Source organism: Suricata suricatta, chromosome 13, assembly GCF_006229205.1.
Source record: "Suricata suricatta isolate VVHF042 chromosome 13, meerkat_22Aug2017_6uvM2_HiC, whole genome shotgun sequence".
NCBI lineage: Eukaryota > Metazoa > Chordata > Mammalia > Carnivora > Herpestidae > Suricata > Suricata suricatta.
This window is the reverse complement of record NC_043712.1, coordinates 35,691,838-35,711,991: the sequence shown is the minus strand read 5'-3', so window position 1 is coordinate 35,711,991 and position 20,154 is coordinate 35,691,838. Positions and strand designations below refer to the sequence as shown.

Below are 20,154 nucleotides of genomic sequence, written 5' to 3'. Positions count from 1 at the left end.
CTGCCTGGGTCTGTTGGGTTCTCACTCCTGGTTCCCCAATGCCTATATTCATTCAACTAAACCTAGACATTGTTATCAAAGATCTTTTAAAAAGTTGATGCGAATAAGATCCTGAAATCCTCCAGGGGCGCCTGGGTGGCTCTGTCGGTTAAGCGTCGGGCTTCCGGCTTCGGCTCAGGTCATCTCACGGTTCGTGGGTTCAAGCCCCGAATCGCATCGGGCTCTATGCTGACAGCTAGCTCAAGAGCCTGGAGCCTGCCTCGGATTATGTGTCTCCCTCTCTCTCTGACCCTCCCCTGCTCGTGCTGTCTCTCTCTGTCTCTCAAAAATAAATAAAAATCATTAAAAAAAAAAATCCTCCAAAACCCCTCCCTATGCCCTCCCTCCTTTGAGGATAAAAATCCACATTTCTTAATATGGTATATAAGGTCCTTCATTTTGGCCCTTGCTTACCTCTCTGCCTCATCTCCTTTCATTTCCAACCTCACCTCTACTTCTACTTCACAGACTTGTACTTGATGCTGGGTTCACAATGAACTACATGCAGGACCTGGAAGTAAGGGTACTTTTCTTAAAGCTTCCACCTTTTATGCATTCTGTTCCCTCTAAAATTCTCTTCTGTTGGCTGATTTTTGTGGCCTTAAAACTCAGTTCATATGATAGCTTTTCTGGGAAGCCTTCCCTGGCCACTGCCCCTCATTCCCTCCACCTAATAGATGCCTGTCCTTGGTGTAGGCTCCTGTAATTCCCCTCAGAGTTCCTGCTGTAATTGTTCTTGTGCTTGCTTGTGTGTCTCTTCTACTGGCTTGTGAGTCCTCTAGAACAGGGACTATCTTTTTCAATTCTGAATCCCCAGTGCCTAGCATAGCATCGCATAAGAGTTGGCACTTAATGAACATTTGCTGGGTATATTTTTTATGCACCAGGTTCGTGTATACAAAACTATTAATGCTGTGTGGATCTAAAGGAACTCGTGGTCTAGTGTAGCAGTTCTCAAACTTTTTTTTTCCTTTAAAACTTGGCCTTAGAACCCATTACATTTTTTTTTTTAGTTTATTTATTTATTTTGAGAGAGAGAGAGAGAATCCTGACACAGGGCTCGATCTCATGAACCGAGAGATCATGACCTGAGCTGAAATCAAGAGTCGAACACTTAACCAACTGAGCTACCCAGGCACCCCTTATATTCTTAAAAATTAAGAATGGGGGCGCGCCTGGGTGGCTCAGTTGGTTAAGCCTCTGACTTCCGCTCAGGTCAGATCTCACGTTCGTGGGTTCAAGCCCCGCATCAGGCTCTGCTGACAGCTAGCTCAGAGCCTGGAGCCTGCTTCCAGTTCTGTGTCTCCTTCTCTCTCTGCCCCTCCCCCTCTCATGCTCTGTCTCTCTCTGTATCAAAAATAAATTAAAAAAAAATTAAAAAAAAAAGTCTTAATCTTAAAAAAAAAATTAAGAATGGGGTTTGAAGACCCAAAAAGCATTTGTTGAAGTTGATTATATCTGTCAATACTTAACATAGTAAAATGGAAACAGAAAAAAATTTTAATATTAATTGATTAAAAATAACCCATTATACATTAACACTGTTAGCATAAATGTTTTTTTACTGAAGTATAATTAACATATGATGTTATATTTCAGGTGTACAACACGTTTCTTCAACAACTCTATACATTACTCAACTCAAAGCTTGCCACAATAACTGTAGTCACCATCTGCCACCATATGTTATTACAATATTATTGACTCTTTTCCCTATGCTGTACTTTTCATCTCCATGACATTTTATAACTGGAAGTTTGTTAATATTATCCCTTTATCTATTTCATCTGTCCCCTTCCACCTTCCCTCTGGCAACTACCAGTTTGTTATTTGTATTTAAGAATCTGTTGTTTGTTTTTTGTTTGTTCATTTGTTTTTTTTTATTTTTTAAAATTTTAATGTTTTATTTATTTTTGAGAGAGAGAGACACAGCGTGAGCAGGGGAGGGTCAGAGAGAGAGGGAGACACAGAATCTGAAGTCAGGTTCCAGGCTCTGACTGTCAGCACAGAGCCCAATGCAGGGCTTGAACCCACGAACCAAGAGTTCATGACCTGAGCTGAAGCCAGATGCTCAACAGACTGAGCCGCCCAGGCGCCCTTTTTTCATTTGTTTTTAGATTCCACATATACGTGAAATCAAATGGTATTTGTCTTCCTCTGACTTACTTTATTTAGCATCATACCCTAGATACCCTGTATTGAGGTCCCTCCATGTTGTTGCAAATGGCAAGATCTCATACCTTTTTAAAATGTTATTTATTTTGAGAGAGAGTGAGAACACGCGTGTGTGAGTGTGCATGTGTGCCATGGTGGGGAGGGGCAGAAAGAAGAAGAGAGAGAATCCCAAGTAGGCTCCAAGTGTCAGTGCAGACCCTAATGCAGGGCTTGGTGCCATGATCCTGGGATCATGACCTGAGCCAAAATTTAGAGTCAGACACTTAACTGACTGATCCACCCATGTGCCCCAAGGTCTCATTCTTTTTTATGGTTGAGTAATATTCATATACATACATATATATGTATATGTATATATATATGTATGATATATATATCACATTTTCTTTGTCCATTCATCTGTTGAAGGACACTTCGGTTGCTTCTACATCTTGGCTGTTGTAAATAACGCTGCAATAAACATAGGGTGCATATATCTTTTTGAAATAGTATCTTCTTCATTTTCTTTGGGTAGTTATCCAGTAGTGGAATTACTGGATCATGAAGTTTGTCTATTTTTAATTGTTTCAGGAAACTCCATACTGTTTTCCAGAAGTATTTGTACCAATTTACATTCCCACCAACAGTACGTACACAAGGGTCTCCTTTTCTCCACGTCCTTGCCAACACTTATTATTTCCTATCTTTTTGATACGAGCTGTTCTGACTGGTGTGAAGTGATAATCTCATTGTGATTTTGTTTTGAATTTCCCTAATGATTAATAATGTTGAACACCTTTTCATGTGCCTGTTGGCCATATGTATGTCTTCTTTGGAAAAAATGTCTACTTAGTTCCTCTGCCCATTATTTATTTATTTATTTATTTATTTAATTTTATTTTTTTTATGTCAGACGGGTAACGTGCCGACGTCGTAACAAGTTTTAAGGGTGGCACATGTCACACAACGGCGTGAACACCCAGTCATCATGCTTGTGAACTACAAAAGGATCTCTGCCCATTTTTTAATCAGATTGTATATTTGTGGTGTTAAGTTCTTTATATATATTGGATATTAACCTCTTATCAGATATATCATTTGTAAACATCCTCTCCCATTCACTAGGTTGCCTTTTGTTTATTAATTTTTTTTTGAGAGAGAGAGAGAGAGAGAGAGAGAGCATGCACACATACACTTGTGCGTAGGAGAGGGGGAGAGAGAATCCCAAGCAGGCTCTGCACTCAGTGTGGAGGACTATGAGATGTTGACTTGAGCTGCAATCAAGAGTCAGGTACTCAACTGAGCCACCCAGGTGCCCTGTATGTTGCCTTTTTGTTTGTTTGATGGTTCCCCTTGCTGTACAAAAGCTTTCTATTTTTGCCTTTTTAAATTTTATTTTGTATTTAAAACAATGTTTTTATTTTTGCTTTTTTAGAGAGAGATGGCCCAAGCAGGAAGAGGGGCAGAGGGAGAAAGAGAGGGACTCTTAAGCCTGATGTGGGGCTCACTTCCATGACCCTGGAATCATGACCTGAGCTGAAATCAAGAGTTGGAGGCTCAACCAACTGAGCCACTCAGGTGCCCCAAAAGCTTTCTATTTGAACATAAAAATTTTTAATGAAAACTATTTTCACCTCCCTAAATTAGTGAGAGGATGTTAATTATTTTACATTTCTTACAAATCTCTTTAATATCTGGTTTAATAGAGGACATATGGATTCTCAAAATCACTTGTGCTTTCTATCGTTATATGATGGTTTATTTGAAGTACAGTATATGAAGAAAATCTAGCCTCACCCAGATACACAGCTGGAAAAGAGAGCCTTTTCAGGTAATCATGTATATTCTTCTCTGATACTACCTCAAAACTGGACAAATGGTTGTTTTTTAAGGGCTATTTGCAATGTGGAATCTGAAACCACATCAATAACTTTTTTGTACTATGTTACATGAAAATCCATTGGTCTAGGGGTGCCTGCGTAGCTCAGTCGGTTAAGCGTCCGGCTTCAGCTCAGGTCAGATCTCACGGTTCGTGGGTTCGAGCCCCGCATCGGGCTCTGTGCTGACTGCTAGCTCAGAACCTGGAGCCTGTTTCAGATTCTGTATCTCCCTCTCTCTCTGACCCTCCCCTGCTCCCACTGTCTCTGTCTCTCAAAAATTAAAAAAAAAAAAAAAAAAAAAAAAAGAAAATCCATTGGTCTGTGCTGCACTGTGGTTGGATCTTTTACCCAGGGAGAATGATGTAATATCATGCAGTGGTTATTTGGAAAATACTGATTCACTGAGCTATGCAAATGTTCCGGATATTGACATAGTTCATTATACATTATCAAAAGAAATCAAATTCCTTAATATGAGGATTGGTTTCAACAGAAGAGTCCAAGTGTAAAGCTCATGGTAGCCAACCCAGGTTTTCCAGAATCCTTACTTGAAATCTCAAGTTGTATCATTCCTTGGCAACAAATACTGTGGGATTTTCCCGTTATGGAGTCACTTTGTTCCTTTTTGAGAGAACTTTTACCAGACAGCAAAGTCCACTAGCCCTGGTTTGTCCACTGGTCGTTTTCAAGTGTATGTGGTATTCCGTGAGAATGGTGGCTAGCTCAGCTCACAGCTCAAATGGTGGTGTAAGTGCTTTCCTCCAGACGCCGCTGGACTTTGGTGTGCAGCTTCCTGAGTCATCACATGGATAGTGAGACTTGTTACTCAAGGATTTACATTGAATGAAATTATTTTTTACTGTTTCATCGAAGACCTTTTTTTTTTTTTTTTTTTTTAGAGAGAGAGAGAGGGAGAGGAAAAAAACAAGCTGGAGAGGGGCAGAGAGGACGGAGGATCCAAAGCAGGCTGTGTGCTCAGAGCAGACAGCTTGATGTGGGGCTTGAATTCAGGAACTGAGAGATCATGACCTGAGCCAAAGTCAGATGCTTAACACACTGAGCCACCCAGGCACCCCAAGGACATTCTTAAATGAAGCTGGTATTTACTTCTTAAATTACTAGTGCATGGTGGTGAAGAATCACAGTGACTGTTTGTGCAGTTTGGGCCGGGGCCTTGATGTGTGCTAAGGCAGTGTTACCCACCATTGTTTTGGCACTGTCGGTACACATATTGGGCACCGTGAAGAAGGAAAAAAATGCCTTAGTATTATGAAAATAATCTTGAATTTCTGGATTTCTGAAAGGATCTTGGGCACCCCTGGGTGCCTGAGGATCACATTTTAAGAACTGGCCTAGTGGGTATTTGGGCCTCTCCCCAGAAGGCTCCCTGATGCATCACTAGTGAGAGGTATGTGACTGGTCCCAGTTCCTGAGGACGTGGTGGGGAAGTGGTGGGCAGGAATAAGACAGCTGCCCTGGGCTTATAGCTGGAGGAGCTGACAGTCTGGACTACCACTTGCTGGGGAAGCTGTGGAAGGGATTTGATCTCTGTGGTTCCCAAGTCACGATGCTAGGACATTGAATCTGGGGTTAGGGGGCCACAGTGGTATGTACTGGAGTTGCCAGGCCTCTGCGTCAGAGGTGATAATGCATCTCTATTTTCCAGTGCTTAGCCTGGGCATGGCTTAGTAAATATTGAATGAATTAATCACAAGTGACAGGAGTGATGGTAGGAAGTTGGCACCTTCCACATGGGCTGCTCTGGGGAGGACAAAGCAACTCCATCTACTTAAAACTTACCCTAATGCAGTGGGAATAGATGTCATGGCTTCAGGGAGGTGAAAGGTGCCCAGGGTAGTCGTGGGTGGTGTTTGTGTTTTACTTGAAAGGGGAGGCAAGGAATTAACATCCTGGGCAACAGAGCTGGTAAAAGAACCATGCGTGAAAACAGCGGCAGGCCTCAAAGGACTGCCATGTGGTCCACACTGTGCAGGCAGAGGTGGTGAGTGTGGAGGTAGGGGGAAGTGGCACCCACCTCTCTGACCGCCTCCCTCCACTTAACTTCAAAGAGGGCACGGCAGCTGGTCAGGGCTGCCAGTAGCAGGCTGGCCGCAGCGGGAGCTGTGCCCGCTAAGTCTTCCACCTGGGTCAAGCCTTTTTTGTTTTTTCTTCCGGTGCTGTTCTCCAGGGGTAACAACAGGCCCGGGAGGGCCTAGCAGGCCCCCAGCCCATCAGCAGTGGGACCCAGCCGCTGCAGCCTCAGGGCGATGTTTTGCTTATTAGCAGCCTCAACCAAACCTGTGGCCACAGTTCTCTGAGGCTCAGGCACTTGTATCCTATCGGCTTATTCTTTTCAGCAAAGCTGCTTTTGAAAACTTAATTTGGCCAGGAACTGGATTTGTTCAAATACTCCGAACAGTTATGAAGAGCAGGGGGTCCCTGGTGGCCACAAGGAGCAGTAGCAGCTGCCCCCAGCAGCAGAGCAATGACACTTGGTGAGGTGCGGGCACTGGCCAGTGAGACAGGGGACCACGGGAACAGGACTTCTCAGCTTCCCAACCATGGCAACTCTGGGGACTTGGGTGCGAGGAGGAGGAAGGGGCCACAGGGGGCAAACTGCCACAGTGTGCCCCCACTCCCATTTCTGAGCCAGATGAAGCTGGTGACAGAGCTGAATCCCATTCTTTGCTCCATGTTCTCTTTGAGGGGCGTCTCCCATTGCCTCACAAGGCCAGGCAGAGGTCGCAGGCAGAATCACCTTTATTGGAGCATGGTCTGTTTGGGGCTTGCAACTCTGCAGCCCCCCCAGGTGGGGGTGGGGGTGGGGGCAGATAGTATCAAACAAGGAGGAGCAGAGTCAAGGCTGTGGGGACGGGCTGGAAGCCGCTGGCAGGGTGGGGTGGGCGAGAGCCCTGGCAGGTCCAGACTGAGGTGCAGCAGCGTTAATAATACTCTTGGAGCGTTAATACTCTAGGGGGCCCTAGGGCATGAAGGCACTTGGGAGTCAGGGAGGGGACAGGGGATGTGCAGCGGGACTGGGCAGGACCAGGCCCGGGGTTCGGCAGGCACTTTGGGGAGTGCTGGGGCTGGGCAGGTCGGGCCGACAGCCCAGAAGGCTTTGGTAGAGGCAGGCACAGTCTCTGGGCTGGGTCTGCGTGAAATCGACGCGGCTGCCCTAGTGCTCATCTCGAAGCTCTGAAGGCAGGAACTTGTACTGTTGCTGCCGGATCTGTGCCAGCTTCTTCCGTGCCTCTTCCAGCTCTCGTTCCTTCCGCAGCATCTCTTCCTGCGCGGCAATGATCTGAGGGATGGAGATTGAGGGCTCAGTTTAGCGAGTCTGTGCAATAGGGTAGGGCACAGGAGCGTGACTGCCCGGCTGGCAGTGTCCTTAAGGGTGTCTGGGGCAAAGCTCACCTGGGCAATGCCCCCAACCATCTTCTCCTTCACCACCACCGTCTCATTCTCTTGGTCTTCAAAGGCTGCGGCCTTCTGTGCCGCCTTCACCAGGTTATCCGAGGCTCGCTTCACTGCATTGCCAGCAGCCTGTGCAGAGAAGCGGGGTGAGGCTGGGAACTCGGCCGAGAGAGTCCCTCTACCCCTCACAGAAAAGCACGTCGTGGGGGAAGAGCTTAAAGCAGCACAGCCCAAGGTACAGTAGGGTGGTCACGGTTCCTCACCTGGAGTCGTTTCATTGCCTCCGAGTCTTGGTCAGCCTTGACCTTGCAGGCCACAAGGAGCTGGGCTGTGGAGGCGGCTACCTGCTTGGCTGATGAGATGAGCTTCTCCTGGCTGGCGTGGCCTTGCACGGCTGCGTTGGCTGCCTCACACAAATTGTTGGTGGCTGCGGCCACCATCCGGGCCTAAAGTGAGGGATTCAAGTAGATTAACACGTGCCTGTTGCCCATCCTTCCCCTCTAGTCTCCCTAGCTGAGGGACCTAGTGGGTACTGTGCACTCACAGCAGAAATGAGGCCTTGGGACCACTGCCCATCATCCAGTGCATTGGCTGGAATGGCGCCCACCTGTGGAGGAAGAGGAGAGCCCACTCAGACCCGTGCTCGCGTAGGTGTGTAAAAGCCCCTGGATCCATTTGTGTGACAGCAGAGCTGCTGCTGTCCCAGTTCTGGGCGTCCCAAGTACTTACCTTCCCTTGGGCCACCAGTTCCCTCTGGGCAGCTGATGCAGCCTTTACCAGGGCGCTGGTGGCTGCTGCAATGGACTTGGCAGCTTCCAATATCTGTTCTTCAAAGTTCAAGGACTCATCTGCCTCCTACAATGAAGAGACGGAGGTTGCAAAGAGAGATGCAAAGTGAAGGCAGGGACATTCTGCCATTAGAGGGCAGGGCAGAGGGAGGGAGGAGGACTGACCTTGGGTTTGGCCCGAGGCTTCAGCTGCTCCAGCTTTTTGGCTGCAGCCTCAATGGCAGCTGCAGCCCCAAGAAGCTCATTCTCAGCGATAACTGTGGGGTCTTCTGGGTCTACCCATTCTGTTCCTGTGTGACAAAGGGAGGAAGCAAAGGGCTAAGGCAGAGCAGGGAGGTCGGGAGCACTGGGCTGCATGGTTCGTTATCACTGGCCCCTGGCACCTGTGGGGACTGTGGGCAGAGGCCAGCTCAGAGCAGCCCAACCAGGAAGCAGAGATCTCCCCAGGCCAAAGGTTTCCCTTCCCTCCCTGTCCCTGGTCACCCCTCACCCTTCATGGCCTCAGCAGCCTGGATGAGTTCAGTGACTGAACCGGCCACACGCTTTGAGTGTCCTGTCAATTGCTGTTTCAGTTCTGGGCTTGGCTTCTGCAGGGTCTGTGGAGGGGCGGGGGTGGGGGGTGTGCGTTTGGTGGGCAGGCAGGGAGCAGAATGCATCAGACCTAAGCTCCTACCAGACGTAAGAACCAGGGCATACCGTGACCCCCGACCCAGCTCTAGACCCTTCCACACCAGAGCCCTCAAACACCACGCCCTCCGGGCATCACACTGCACACAGGGTGAATGAAGCCGGTGGGGCTGTGTGTCACTCACCGGCTGACAAGGAGCGAGAATGATGAAATGAGAAGAAAGAAGAGACGATGAAGGTAGAGAAGGGGGAGGTAGGGAGGGAAGAGAAGAGATAAAAACCAAGAGGAAGAGGTGAGTGGGAAAACCAAAATGCCAAGAATGTGGGGTCCCAGTGGGAGGGAAGCTTGGAAATCAGAACAGATTCGGGAAAGAGAAGGTGGGGTGGGGAGGAGATCTGAACAAAAAAATCAGAGCTGGGCGTGACGCCCACGGGAGGGGACTGTGTACTCAGGGAGGCTGGTGTGAGGAGCAGACAACACCGGCTTCCTTACCAGCAGCACATGGTCCAGCAGCTCCAGGTAGCCATTGGCACACTCCCGGCCATAGTGCAGGGCTCGAAGCCGCACGTCAGGGGCCACTTCTGGGTGGTAAGCCGCTTCCTATCCCACACAGTTAGCATTAGGATCCCAAAGAGCTCCAGGCTGCCCAAGGGCCCGAGGTCTCTCCCCTCCCGTGTTCTGCCCCAAAGCTGCTGCTCCGCCTCAGACTTCAGCCTCACTATCAGGGTTTCTACCTTGCAAGCCCGAAGCATATCTGCAATAGCACGCCGACTCAGGTTAGCCGTGGCAATGACATCCTCCTGGCGACAGGAGTTGCCAGCGGCAACAGCCTTGGCTGTGGCCATGGTGATACCCTTGGTCATGCGGATGAAATCTTCTGGGGTAGAGGTCTTGGCAGGTGGCTCTGGGGAACAGAAGACCTGTTGCGGATAGGACAAGAAGAAAAATTGTACAGTGTGTGAGACCGTAAGACAGTGTAGCACTCTACTTACATAAGCCGGTTCATTCATCCACATGTTTAAGAGCAGGCATTCATGGAGTACTCGTTGCAAGTCAGGTCCTTGGAGAAGTTCACACATCACAGCTAACAAAAGGCTACTGGTCATTTCTGACTGAAGTTACTGGGGAGAGTTTATCTGTTTGAAATTTAAGAAGTACCTTTGAGCTGGGTTTTTATTCCTAAACTACAGAGAAGCCTTGAAGGGGTGAGTGGCAGAGTGGGGGCAAGGGGCTGCATCGTAAGAGACACAGGTAACAGGAAGGCATTTTAGGTAAATAGGGGGCATGAAAAACCAGAATTTCAAGTGGGAGTATCAAAAAATGTTCTAGAATTATAGGGATGGTGAAGAAAAAGTTGTTGGGGCCTTGACTATCAGACCAAGGAACTTGGACTTTTACATAGATGTATGTGTTCATCCAGCAAATTATTAAAAATAGGCTAGTGGTAGATTCTGTGTGAGGTGCTAGGGATGCACTGGGAAATAAAGGAGACAAAGTCCTTGTTCTCATGGACTTTACCCCATAGTTTTGGACACAGACAATAAATAGGTAAACAGAAAAACTAAAGACTGACCTGGGTTGTGAAGGAAATAAAGAGGGTGTTGTGCTGAGAAACAAAAGTGAGGTCCTTTCTCAGGTAGATGGCCAGCCTCTCTCAGAAGAGGATTTTAAAAAAGATTTTACTTTATTTTTTAAAGTAATCTCTACACCCGATGTGGGGCTTGAACTCACAACCCTAAAATCAAGAGCTGCATGTTCTATGGACTAAGCCAGTCAGGTAGTCCTGAGTAAAGGACATTTAAGCTGCAGCCTGAAGGACTGGAGCTGGCCAGAGGTTAAAAAGGCTGGCGGGAAGCAAGTGCAGGGGGCCACGATGCAGCGGGCTGGGGCAGGGGGAGGGGCAGGGAGCTGGCAAAGGCCATGGGGCCTGGAAGGTGGTGGGAAGGAGTGTGGATTTTACTGAAGAGGGCAGGGCAGTCACTAAAGGGTTCTAAGCAGTGAAGTGACATAATCTAATTCACATTTTCAAAAGTGTATTTGGCTACAGTGTACAGAGAATGCATCGGAGGGGTGAGTGTTGGGGCAGGGAGAGCAGATGGAGGCTAGCGCACAAATACACAGAAGCATGAAGGCCTGGGGACGGTCTCAGGGGGTCGTGATGGAGAAGAGCAAGCATGAGATCGGCCTGGAGTGAACACCGACAGGTCTTTCGGATGCACTCAGATGTGGGAACCAGAGAACAACATCGCAGCGGCATTCCTGGCTTTAGGAGCCGACTTATTAAAAGGTGCCACTTACTGAGATGGGAAAGACAAGCGGAAGATCAGGTTTGGGAGGCAGAAAGTTAAGAATTTCAGTTAACTTTCCTCTCCAAGGAGAGGCTAAGAAAAGTGAATTCAGAAATGAGAAAGATGAAAAGGAGACGAGAGTGACAAGAAATTGAAGGGAGAGGGGAGGGCGAGGCAGAAAACTAGCACAGCAACGTGGAGGAGAGCGGATGAAGACCCCAACCAGGGTGCTGAGGGTGGGGGCGGAGAGGGAGGGGAGGGGGGTGGGGAGGACTTGCAATGGCCGGGATGTGGTGAAGAAGACGGGGAAGTCACAAGTGATGAGGCTGCTGCCATCGGAAGAGGAAGTCACTTGTGGGCCAGAAGCTGGGTGGCATGGCATCTTGGTGGTGATGTCAGACAGGCAGTTGAGAATAACTAAACTCAGAGCTGAAGTCAACTTGCCAGAGAACGATCGTGCAAGTGGTTACTTGCCAAAGAAGAGGACAGAGAAAGCAGGCGATTTGCACCATTTGGGGCTGGCCTCCACGTTTACTAGGTTGAAGGTGGTTTGATCACGGCTACAGAAGAGATGCTGGAGAAGCAAGAGCAAAGCCAGTGTCAGGAGGGGCAAAGGAAGAAAGATTCCAGAGAGGCCTGTTCACAAATGTTTGAAGAAGATGAAGGCCAAGAAAAGGCCGCTGGTAACTGGGGAAAGTGGGGTGGTGAGGGAAGGCGGTTGTCAAACGCTGAGGAGTAAGGCGAGGGAGGGCAAGAAACCAGAGCAGCTCACTTAGGAAGCCTGGCAGTGAGCGAGGAGAATGAGTGTGACCCTTTACATTTCTGTCTGGGAATATATGTGAAATACAGATTCACGATCTGTCTCAATCCCTCTCCAACCCAAGGCCCCGGTGCTCCAGACCCTCGCTCACCGCCAGCTCCTGCCGTATGTGTTCTGTGGTTGCCTCCAGGGCCCGTGTGCCTTTGGTGGCTTCATCTTCCACGGCTTTCACAGTCTTGAGTAATGATGTCACATTGGTCACCATCACCTGGGGGCACCAGAGGAGTTGGAGAGGGGGTCATTTTGAGGAATAGGAGAAAGCGCACTGATTAGCCCCTCATCCCCTCTCTCATTCCCTCCAACCTTGGCAGAGTTCTTGAGCTGCCACACAGCGGGGTCGTCCCCAACTTTGCCAGCTGCAGCCTTTGTTGCACTGATGAGGTCTCCCAGGGCTTTGGCCACGTCTTTCACTGCATTGATCAGCACTACCTGCGTGGGAGAGCAGAGGCTCTGGTCGCTGGGAGGGAGAGGGGGAACAGGCAGTGGTTCTGGCCAGAATTCGGGGTATCAGGGGGATACCTGTGTCTCAGGGTCCTCAGCTCCCAGGCTGGCTGCACCCAGCTTAACCACATCAGCAAGGCGGGTGATGGTGGCCACAGAGGACTGGGCGGCCTGTGCTAACTTCTCCTGGCTCCCAGCTGCATTCTGCACCAGGACCTTGGTGTCTTCCACCAGCACCTTTGCAGTCTTCAGAATGCCCTCCCTGAGGGAGGGCCCAGCCTAGTCAGCCCTTCTCAGTCCTCTTCCAACCCTTCCAGCCTCTTCTGGCCCCACACACCCCCCCTTGCCTCTGTGAGGCCCAGTTCCCGCCTCACCGGTGGTCTGCGAAAGTTTCAGTACCCTCGCGATTGAGGGTGCCGGCGGTAGCGAACATGATGGTGGTGTCAAGGTCAGCGATGATGCCGGACACAGCACTGGCTGCTGTGATGCAGGCCTGGGTGCCACGGTTCCCGGCCTGGAGCGCAGCCAGCACGTGGGAGACCTGGAGGAGGAAAGTCACATGGCAACTCTTATCAGTGCCTCTTGGAAGGGAAAGGTCACTGGTGCCTGGGAAAAGGTACGGAGGAGAGGGCTGGGAAGGTTGGAGGAGGATGGATGGGATGGGGTGGGGGTGGGGGTGGTTATAGGGTAGGGGAGCACCGTCACCTTCTCAGAGACTCTCCGGGCACACTCTATGAGCTCCTTCTTGGTGTAGGCGTCACTGGGGCTACACTGCAGGGCACCTGCCTTGGTGACCAGAGCAGCACAGCCATGCCCCAGCTCTTGCACCCGGTGCTTGATGTGGGCACCAATCTGTGAGCAGATGGGAAAGGACGTGGATTTTACAAGATACTCACGGTGTCTCCACCTGTGCTTGGAGGGGTCACTAGGGACCTAACAAAACACGCATCACAGGCTAAACGGTGGTGAGAACAAGTGCCCAGGCGCAGATTCCCTGTTTCGTGGCCTTCAGGCGAGAAGTCACCTCCTACACTTGGAAAATAATAGCATGTAGGCACCAACTGGCGAGGATTATGTGAAGCGGAGTGAGGAGGCGGGGGAGAAGCCCTTTATGCTGGGGGATGTGACTCAGAGGGCCAGGGACTACAGTTTGGCCTATGTGGTAAGGGAGGAGTTTGGGGCTGAGGATTAGGTGTGTCATGCTAAGATCCAATTACTTGCTTTCTTGGAAAGCCAGGAGCTTAGAGAAGGAAGAGCTTCATGGGTCTGCAACAAGGAGGAACTAAGAAGGGATTACAGACCTGCAGGAGTGTCGGCAGAGGCAACGGCAACAGACCAGGAAATCTCTAGATCATGGGCTGTCTCCTTTATCCCCGTGACTTTGATCCTGTCCCTATAGAGCCCTGGTCACTTTTTTCTTTTAATTAAGTGGGCTCCACGCCCAACGCAGGGCTTGAAATCATGATCCTAAGATCAAGAGTTGCATGCTCCACTGACTGAGCCACCAAGGAACCCCTGATCACTCTTTAGTGGAGTGGTCCTGAGGGTGTGTTCCCCTTTTTATAGAAGACTAGACAGAGTAAAGGGGGGACAGCCCTGGAGGCTGACATGATGGGGACAAGGGGCATGCTACTGTGATTTTCTGCGAGGGCCTGGAGGAGGACGTTCGTGGCAGCTGCCCCCATGTTTACCTCTTCGTTCTCAGCAGCCACAGCTGCAGGCTTGGCCTGTGAGGCCAGACGGCCATAGTCACTGGTCAGCTGGTTAGCAAGAGGGCCCAGCTCCTCAGGGCTGGTGTTTGACTTAGTCACCTGATGATAACAGAAGGAGTAAAGTTATTTCCAAACTCAGCCCTCCCGGGGTAAGCTTATACTCTTCCAAACTCACCATCTCTTGAACGGTGACGGCAATGGCCTTGGCTGTCCGCACCATAGTTGTCTGGTAATCCACGAAGGAACCTTCTGGTTCACCCATTGGTCCTTCGTCTAGCTGAGGGGGGATGATGGGGGAAGGAAAAAAAAAGATCAGTCTGGGCACTGTGCTCAGGGGCCCTGGCCCAGGGCCGCCTCTGACCACAGGCACCCCAAGACTCTAACCTGGTTGATGGCCTGGGTGATGGAGTCCACCATGCCGCCAACAACCCCAGCAGCACTGGCTGCCTCGTTGAGGGTTGTCGTTAGGTCCTCTACGGCCTCTGTCATCATCTGCACCGCCTCCTCCAGGGCTTCCTGGGTGTGAGCTGCTTGCTGCGGGGCAATGGGAGTGAGTGGAGGGGGGCTCTGTTGTTGCTGCTTCTCTGGCCTCTTACTACTAGTAGCAGGCCTTCCCTCCCGCCCTTGATACCTTGGGGTTCCCGCCAGCCTCCTTGGCTGTGTATAGCAACTGTAAGGCCGACTCTGCCAAGGTTTTAGTCTGGTCCAGGAGCGCCATCTGCTGCGGGTGGCTCAGGGTCTTGGAGGCAGCACCCACTGCAGCCAGAGTGAGTGGCTCAAAGTATTGGGCCATCTGCGACACCTGCAGCAAGGGGGTCAAGTGGAAGGTCAGCCAGGCCAGGAGCCCTCCCTTGCCCTACCTTGGGACTACCCGCATGTCTTCCCAGGTACCTTGTGTCCCAGTTGGGAGGCTTCAGCCCGTGCGGCACTGGCCAGCGGCTCAATAAGGTGGGAGATCTCCTGCACTGCAGTGAGCATCTGAGTGTGCAAGGCCTGGCGAGGAAGCGAGCGTTAGCCCTGACCATGAACTGGAACAGGACCCTCTAGTTGCATAGGACCCTACCCTTCCTTCCATACTGAGCTGACTGACTCCCCTTGGCATGTTCCTTGTGGACCCTTGACGTCTCTGTGAGGCACGCCTGGATCCCTGATCCTCGAGTCTGCCGTCTCTCTTCCCGGACACAACTTCTCATAGAACCCTGTTGCCCCTTACCTCTTGGGAGATTCCCTCACGGGGAGCAAGCTGTTGGCTGACCGCGGCGAGGGAAGCCTGGTCTAGGTCGCGCAGACAGCTGTTCAGAGCTGCGATGGCCGTCTCACACTCCAGCTGCCCTGGAGCCTTGTCCCTATAGATGCATCATAGGCTCCAACACCAAGAAGATCCCTTCAAAACAGGCTTGCCTGTCTTTCTCCATAGCCCCAATTCTTGGACAATAAGTGTCACTATCCCATCTCTTTGCACTCCTCGCCCCCGCCCTGGTCTGCTACAGTATGTTCCCTGGTCACACTGTCTCTCTAACCACTCAATACCTCATGCTCGTAATAAGCTTCTTGATGGAGTCTGAGACAGTACGGGAGTGGCCAGCCAGCACCGACCAGCGCGGGGGGTCCCGGGGATTGACTGCTAGGGCCCGGGCTGTCTGGATCAGTCCCCCAGCACTCTCCAACATTGTCTTAGCAGAGATTACAATGGGCTCCATGGCAGCCCGGCCCTGGGGAGAGAAGAGGCAGAGAGGTGAGTCTCAAGACTCCTGCAAAGACGAGGGGGCAGCTGGCGCATCGCTTCTCCCTTTGTGCCGCCTCACCTCAGGGCTGATCTGGGCAGGAATGCTGGAGAACTCAGGGTTGGATGCAAAGGCACTCAGATTGTCCACAGCCTCCAGCAGAGGGGCCGTTGCTGCTCGGCACTGGGCACGGTTCTCCTCTGTGAAGGCTCCATCAAGTGCCTGCAAGCGGAAGTGACAGGCCCTCAGGACTGACTGTAGGCGAAGGAAGTGAAGCCCGGCTCTAACCTCCTGGGCCAGGGGTGAGAAGAGACAGGTAATGAGCAGTATGGACAGGAAAGGTCTTGGGCTCAGGCAGACAGGATCTGGCAGAAGGCTTCAGGGACTGATGGGGGGACCAGGAGAGAGAAGACTGGACAGGTCATAGGGAGGCTGGGAATTTCAAACACTGATAACCTTGATAGTCTTCACAAGATTGGCTGTGCTGTTGGCCACCTCTTTGGCTGATTGTACAAACTGGCGCTTGGCCGTAGGATTGGCGGTGCGAGCGGAAGCCAGGCGGCAGCTGTTACACAGTGCGGAGGTGTGTTTGGCCACAATGGTGGCTGCAGAGAGCACCTGAGGAGACAGACACGTGGAAGAGCCACGATGAGGGCAGGAAGGAAGTGTCCACACCCAGGCGAGAGCCCCTGCAGGCTCGGGGGTGGAGAGTGGCACCTTTGGAAGTCTAATTAGGAAAGACAGAGTCACCTGAAAAGGGAAGATGTGGGAGACAGATACACAAAGATGAACAGGGTGTGGGGAGGGGGAGATGGGAGATAGACACACTGACGGAGAAACCATAAAAGGGTAAGTGGGAGAGTGAATTCAAACTTCTACAGGGAAGTTGTGAATTTAGCAGTAACTAAAAGTGATAAGAAACATGTTAGGAGAAGACAATCACCCACAGAGAAGGTCAGAGATGTGTCTCCGGCCTCTACTTCCCCACATCTCACCTCTTCCCCTCTCTTCATGTGGCCAGCCCATGCTGGCCCACCCCCCTCTCCCAGGCTGGCCCATGGCACCTGTTCCCTTAAGTTACCTGGGCCTGTGTACAGCCAGGCTCCCCCAAACTCTGACAGGCCATCTGAATCGCCTGGTTCGCACGGGCAAACTGTGTGGGCTCCACCAGTCCTTGCTGCCCAGCTTGGCTGTTGGGATCAGAGACCCCCACCAGATATGCAGCCTGGAGAGAGAGAAGGGGTGGGGGTGGGGTGAGGAATCAAGAATATCCTCCACGGGGGATCGAGCAGTGATAGCAGGGACAGAGGGGAGCAGGGGTAGGTTTAGTAGCGAGGGTTCTAGGTGAGTGGGAGTGTATTAACAAACACTAATTATGCTATAAAAAAGAAAGAAAAATGCTCCTGTTTTGTTAAATGTGTTCGAACATTTCAGAAGGTTAAAGTAAAAACAAAAACAAAAACAAAAAATATAATAAGAGTTTCATCAAACTCCTGTTTAAATGCGTATCTGCTGGATCCTAAGGAAAACAGTACTGCTTACTCTAAGTAGAAGTAAACAAAGGTTTGAAGCCACCTCGCCACGCACACCCACACACCCACGCACACCCGCGCGTGAAGGCCAAGTCTCTCTGAAAGAGCGCTAACACTGGGAAGGTTGTTAGGGTCACTGACATTCAAACACTTCCAGGCTTCAGAGATTTGGAAAGAGGGAAGGGATCCGAATAATGGTTGCCAAATTTATTCTTACGATTAGAAGACCATCACAGGTTTGGTTCATGCTTACTAAACATATAGTAGTTCTGCTTTTTCCTCTTTATGCTTTCCAAAAATAAGTCACACCATACAGAAGAGGCCACCCAGCAGAACAGGGCAAAGGGCAGTATGGGGGCTTGAGGGAGCAGGACTGAGGCTTTCAGGAAAACAGTCTGAGATGGACTCTTGAGCTGGTTTGTCTTAAGGGTTTGTATAAGAAATATCTCATAGCTAACAGGTTGTGTTATACTTCATAACTGCGTGAAAAGGCACAATTCAGTGGTAACTCAAATAATTGGGAATTTAGTCACTGGCACTATTTTAATAAAGTAATCATTATGTGGAAAATGACTTGCACTTGGTAATTGGTATATACTAAGAAAGCTAGGGCTGGAAAAGGCCCCCTCATTGGACGGTATAATCATAACCCAAAGTACCAGGGGCTCAGGGGTGGCAGCGGCCAGAACTGCTGGTACTCTGTAATCGCTGACAGACACCTCCACTCAGGAGGGGCAAGAACCAGTTTCCACGGAGTTGGTTTTGCAAACTTAACTCCTGGATTATCTACTCGAGTGCCCGGCTGTTGAGGTGGGGCAGGGAAAGCAGGGGCATTGCAGGGACGTCGCAGGGGAGTAACCTGTGCAGCTGCCTCGGTGAAGCCACAGAGGGCTTTGGAGGCCGTGGCAATGGCCTCTCCAAACTCTGGCAGGTTTCCGTTCTTGGCGTTTTGGGAGATGCCGGTCATGGCCTCGCCCAGTACCTAAGAAACAGAGGGTGTCAGGAGAGTCGGGTCCTGTCCTCAGAGCCCCTCGTTAGGTCCATCTTCCTGTCCTCTGCCCTTCTGGGTTCCTTGCTGCACTTACCTTTGAGTTCTCCATTACACTGTCGAGACAGCCAAAGTAGGACAGGTCATTGATGGGCTGGACTGGGTTCTCCAGGAGTTCTCGGACTGTCTGTGTAGGGGGAGGACAAAGTAAGGTTCAAGACACCTTTTCACCCCCAAACCCAGAGCACCTTCCTTAACCTCAATAGCACTTAAGCCTGCCAAGTACGCACCTCCAATTCCCGTAGGGCATTGTCACACTCCTTTTGGCCTGGCGCCTGCTGGGTGCACATGGTGATGAGCTGGTTGATGCTGTCGGTCACTGCCCTGGGAGGAACAGAGTTGAGTGAATGCATGCACAGGTCATCATCCTTGGATCCTATATGCATAGGAAATCTCTAGCTATTTCTCTTTTCATCTGTAACCATTCCTAAGCTGGGACTTCTCATGAAATGTCCCCTCCCCAGTCTCTTCAACTTTCCAGGGCTGGGCTCCCCAGCTCCTACTTACCGGGCAGCTGCAGCCAGCTGACTCTTGAGGTTGGGGGCAGCAGGGTCTGTAGATAGGGCCTTGGCAGCCAGAAGAAGTTTGCTCGAAGACATAGAGATGCCCTTCAAGTTGGACACGATCTGGGCCTGGTCCTCTTGGCTCTGTTGAAGGTGAAAAGGTCAACGCATTGTCCAGTCAGTCCTTCCTTATCTGTCTCTAAAAGGGCTGTTGTGTCCCAGACACTCAGGTAGTGCTGGGGGATGGAGGCAGGTAGTGCGGGCAGAGGTCAGGACCATGCCGTCACACAGGCACCTCTTGTCTAATCCCTGAAAGAGACCCCGTGCCTTTGCATACCGGTGCCTGTCCTGCCATCTCCACACCGGCTTCCAGGAAGGTGTTGAAGTCCTGTCCAAATCGACCCGAGGCTCGGGCCAGGTCCTGAGGGGTTCCCCGAGAGGCCTGCACTAGTTCTGTGGCTGCCTGATTCAGTCCAGCAGCAGCCTCATTCAGCCGGCTCTGAGCTTCCTGAAATGTCCCAGTGCTGGGGGGAAGCTGCGGGTGAGAGGGAAAGTCAGAAGCCGGCATGGGGAACGATGCGAGGGAGAGTCTAGTCAAGGAGTGCTGGGAGGTGGGCACTGAGCCTGGGAGTCACAAAAGAGGGTAAATCTGGGAAGTCAAGGTCAAGGAGAGGTCTAGACATGCAAGGAGGAGCTTGGAGTCTTCAGCTGCTACGTGCCCCCCACACCCCTGGTCTTCCTACCGAGTCACTCAGGAGTCGCTTGCTGGCATCTCCCACGGCTCGCAGGGCATTGTCCACATCTCGCTGGCCAGGCAGGCAGCTGACACAGCGGTTTAGGGCCTGGGTCACTGCTTTAGCCACCTGAGGTGGAAAAGGAGACAGGTGTTGCCAAAAAGGAAACCATTTGGGAGAGCCCCTCCTCCATACATGGGACGTGAAAAGTAAGTGCTCTACTGCCTCTGAAAGTGAGGAGGAAAGGGCGTGTGTAGCTGAAGGGTTGGAGTTAGAAGAGCAAGTGATAGTGACCACACTGCCCCACAGCTGGCTTTCAGCTACCCCCTGCCGCAGGTTGGGACACTTCTACTAGGATGGAGGCAAAGGGTAGAATCCAGACAGGAGCTGCCAAGAGCAGACCTGAGAAGGTGTCTGTCAGCGTGGCTGACACTTTGCTCCAGTCAGGG

At 50.9% G+C, this 20,154-nt stretch overlaps 1 protein-coding gene and 1 non-coding gene across 2 annotated transcripts in view; both read right to left on the bottom strand.

Moving 5' to 3' along the window:
• Nucleotides 1-3,100: 3,100 nt before the first annotated feature.
• LOC115277183 lies at nucleotides 3,101-3,204 on the bottom strand. The gene has a single exon (XR_003902288.1). It is a non-coding gene; the product is annotated as a small nucleolar RNA U13 (small nucleolar RNA).
• Nucleotides 3,205-6,815: 3,611 nt separating this feature from the next.
• TLN1 (talin 1) overlaps nucleotides 6,816-20,154 on the bottom strand; it is a 31,225-nt gene continuing 17,886 nt past the window's right edge. The window contains exons 28-57 of the mRNA XM_029920975.1: nucleotides 19,715-19,834; nucleotides 19,309-19,506; nucleotides 18,976-19,115; nucleotides 18,699-18,792; nucleotides 18,506-18,595; nucleotides 18,280-18,402; nucleotides 16,970-17,113; nucleotides 16,345-16,506; nucleotides 15,970-16,110; nucleotides 15,695-15,876; nucleotides 15,378-15,510; nucleotides 15,056-15,157; nucleotides 14,796-14,966; nucleotides 14,549-14,698; nucleotides 14,340-14,441; nucleotides 14,144-14,263; nucleotides 13,158-13,304; nucleotides 12,827-12,993; nucleotides 12,531-12,714; nucleotides 12,315-12,440; nucleotides 12,103-12,219; nucleotides 9,638-9,823; nucleotides 9,396-9,503; nucleotides 8,766-8,871; nucleotides 8,441-8,565; nucleotides 8,217-8,342; nucleotides 8,032-8,094; nucleotides 7,751-7,933; nucleotides 7,488-7,616; nucleotides 6,816-7,374 (exon numbers count right to left, since the gene is read on the bottom strand). Of these exons, the coding sequence (XP_029776835.1) occupies nucleotides 7,249-7,374; nucleotides 7,488-7,616; nucleotides 7,751-7,933; nucleotides 8,032-8,094; nucleotides 8,217-8,342; nucleotides 8,441-8,565; nucleotides 8,766-8,871; nucleotides 9,396-9,503; nucleotides 9,638-9,823; nucleotides 12,103-12,219; nucleotides 12,315-12,440; nucleotides 12,531-12,714; nucleotides 12,827-12,993; nucleotides 13,158-13,304; nucleotides 14,144-14,263; nucleotides 14,340-14,441; nucleotides 14,549-14,698; nucleotides 14,796-14,966; nucleotides 15,056-15,157; nucleotides 15,378-15,510; nucleotides 15,695-15,876; nucleotides 15,970-16,110; nucleotides 16,345-16,506; nucleotides 16,970-17,113; nucleotides 18,280-18,402; nucleotides 18,506-18,595; nucleotides 18,699-18,792; nucleotides 18,976-19,115; nucleotides 19,309-19,506; nucleotides 19,715-19,834 (4,065 nt within the window). The 3' untranslated portion in view covers nucleotides 6,816-7,248. The remainder of the gene's footprint in view (nucleotides 7,375-7,487; nucleotides 7,617-7,750; nucleotides 7,934-8,031; nucleotides 8,095-8,216; nucleotides 8,343-8,440; nucleotides 8,566-8,765; nucleotides 8,872-9,395; nucleotides 9,504-9,637; nucleotides 9,824-12,102; nucleotides 12,220-12,314; nucleotides 12,441-12,530; nucleotides 12,715-12,826; nucleotides 12,994-13,157; nucleotides 13,305-14,143; nucleotides 14,264-14,339; nucleotides 14,442-14,548; nucleotides 14,699-14,795; nucleotides 14,967-15,055; nucleotides 15,158-15,377; nucleotides 15,511-15,694; nucleotides 15,877-15,969; nucleotides 16,111-16,344; nucleotides 16,507-16,969; nucleotides 17,114-18,279; nucleotides 18,403-18,505; nucleotides 18,596-18,698; nucleotides 18,793-18,975; nucleotides 19,116-19,308; nucleotides 19,507-19,714; nucleotides 19,835-20,154) is intronic.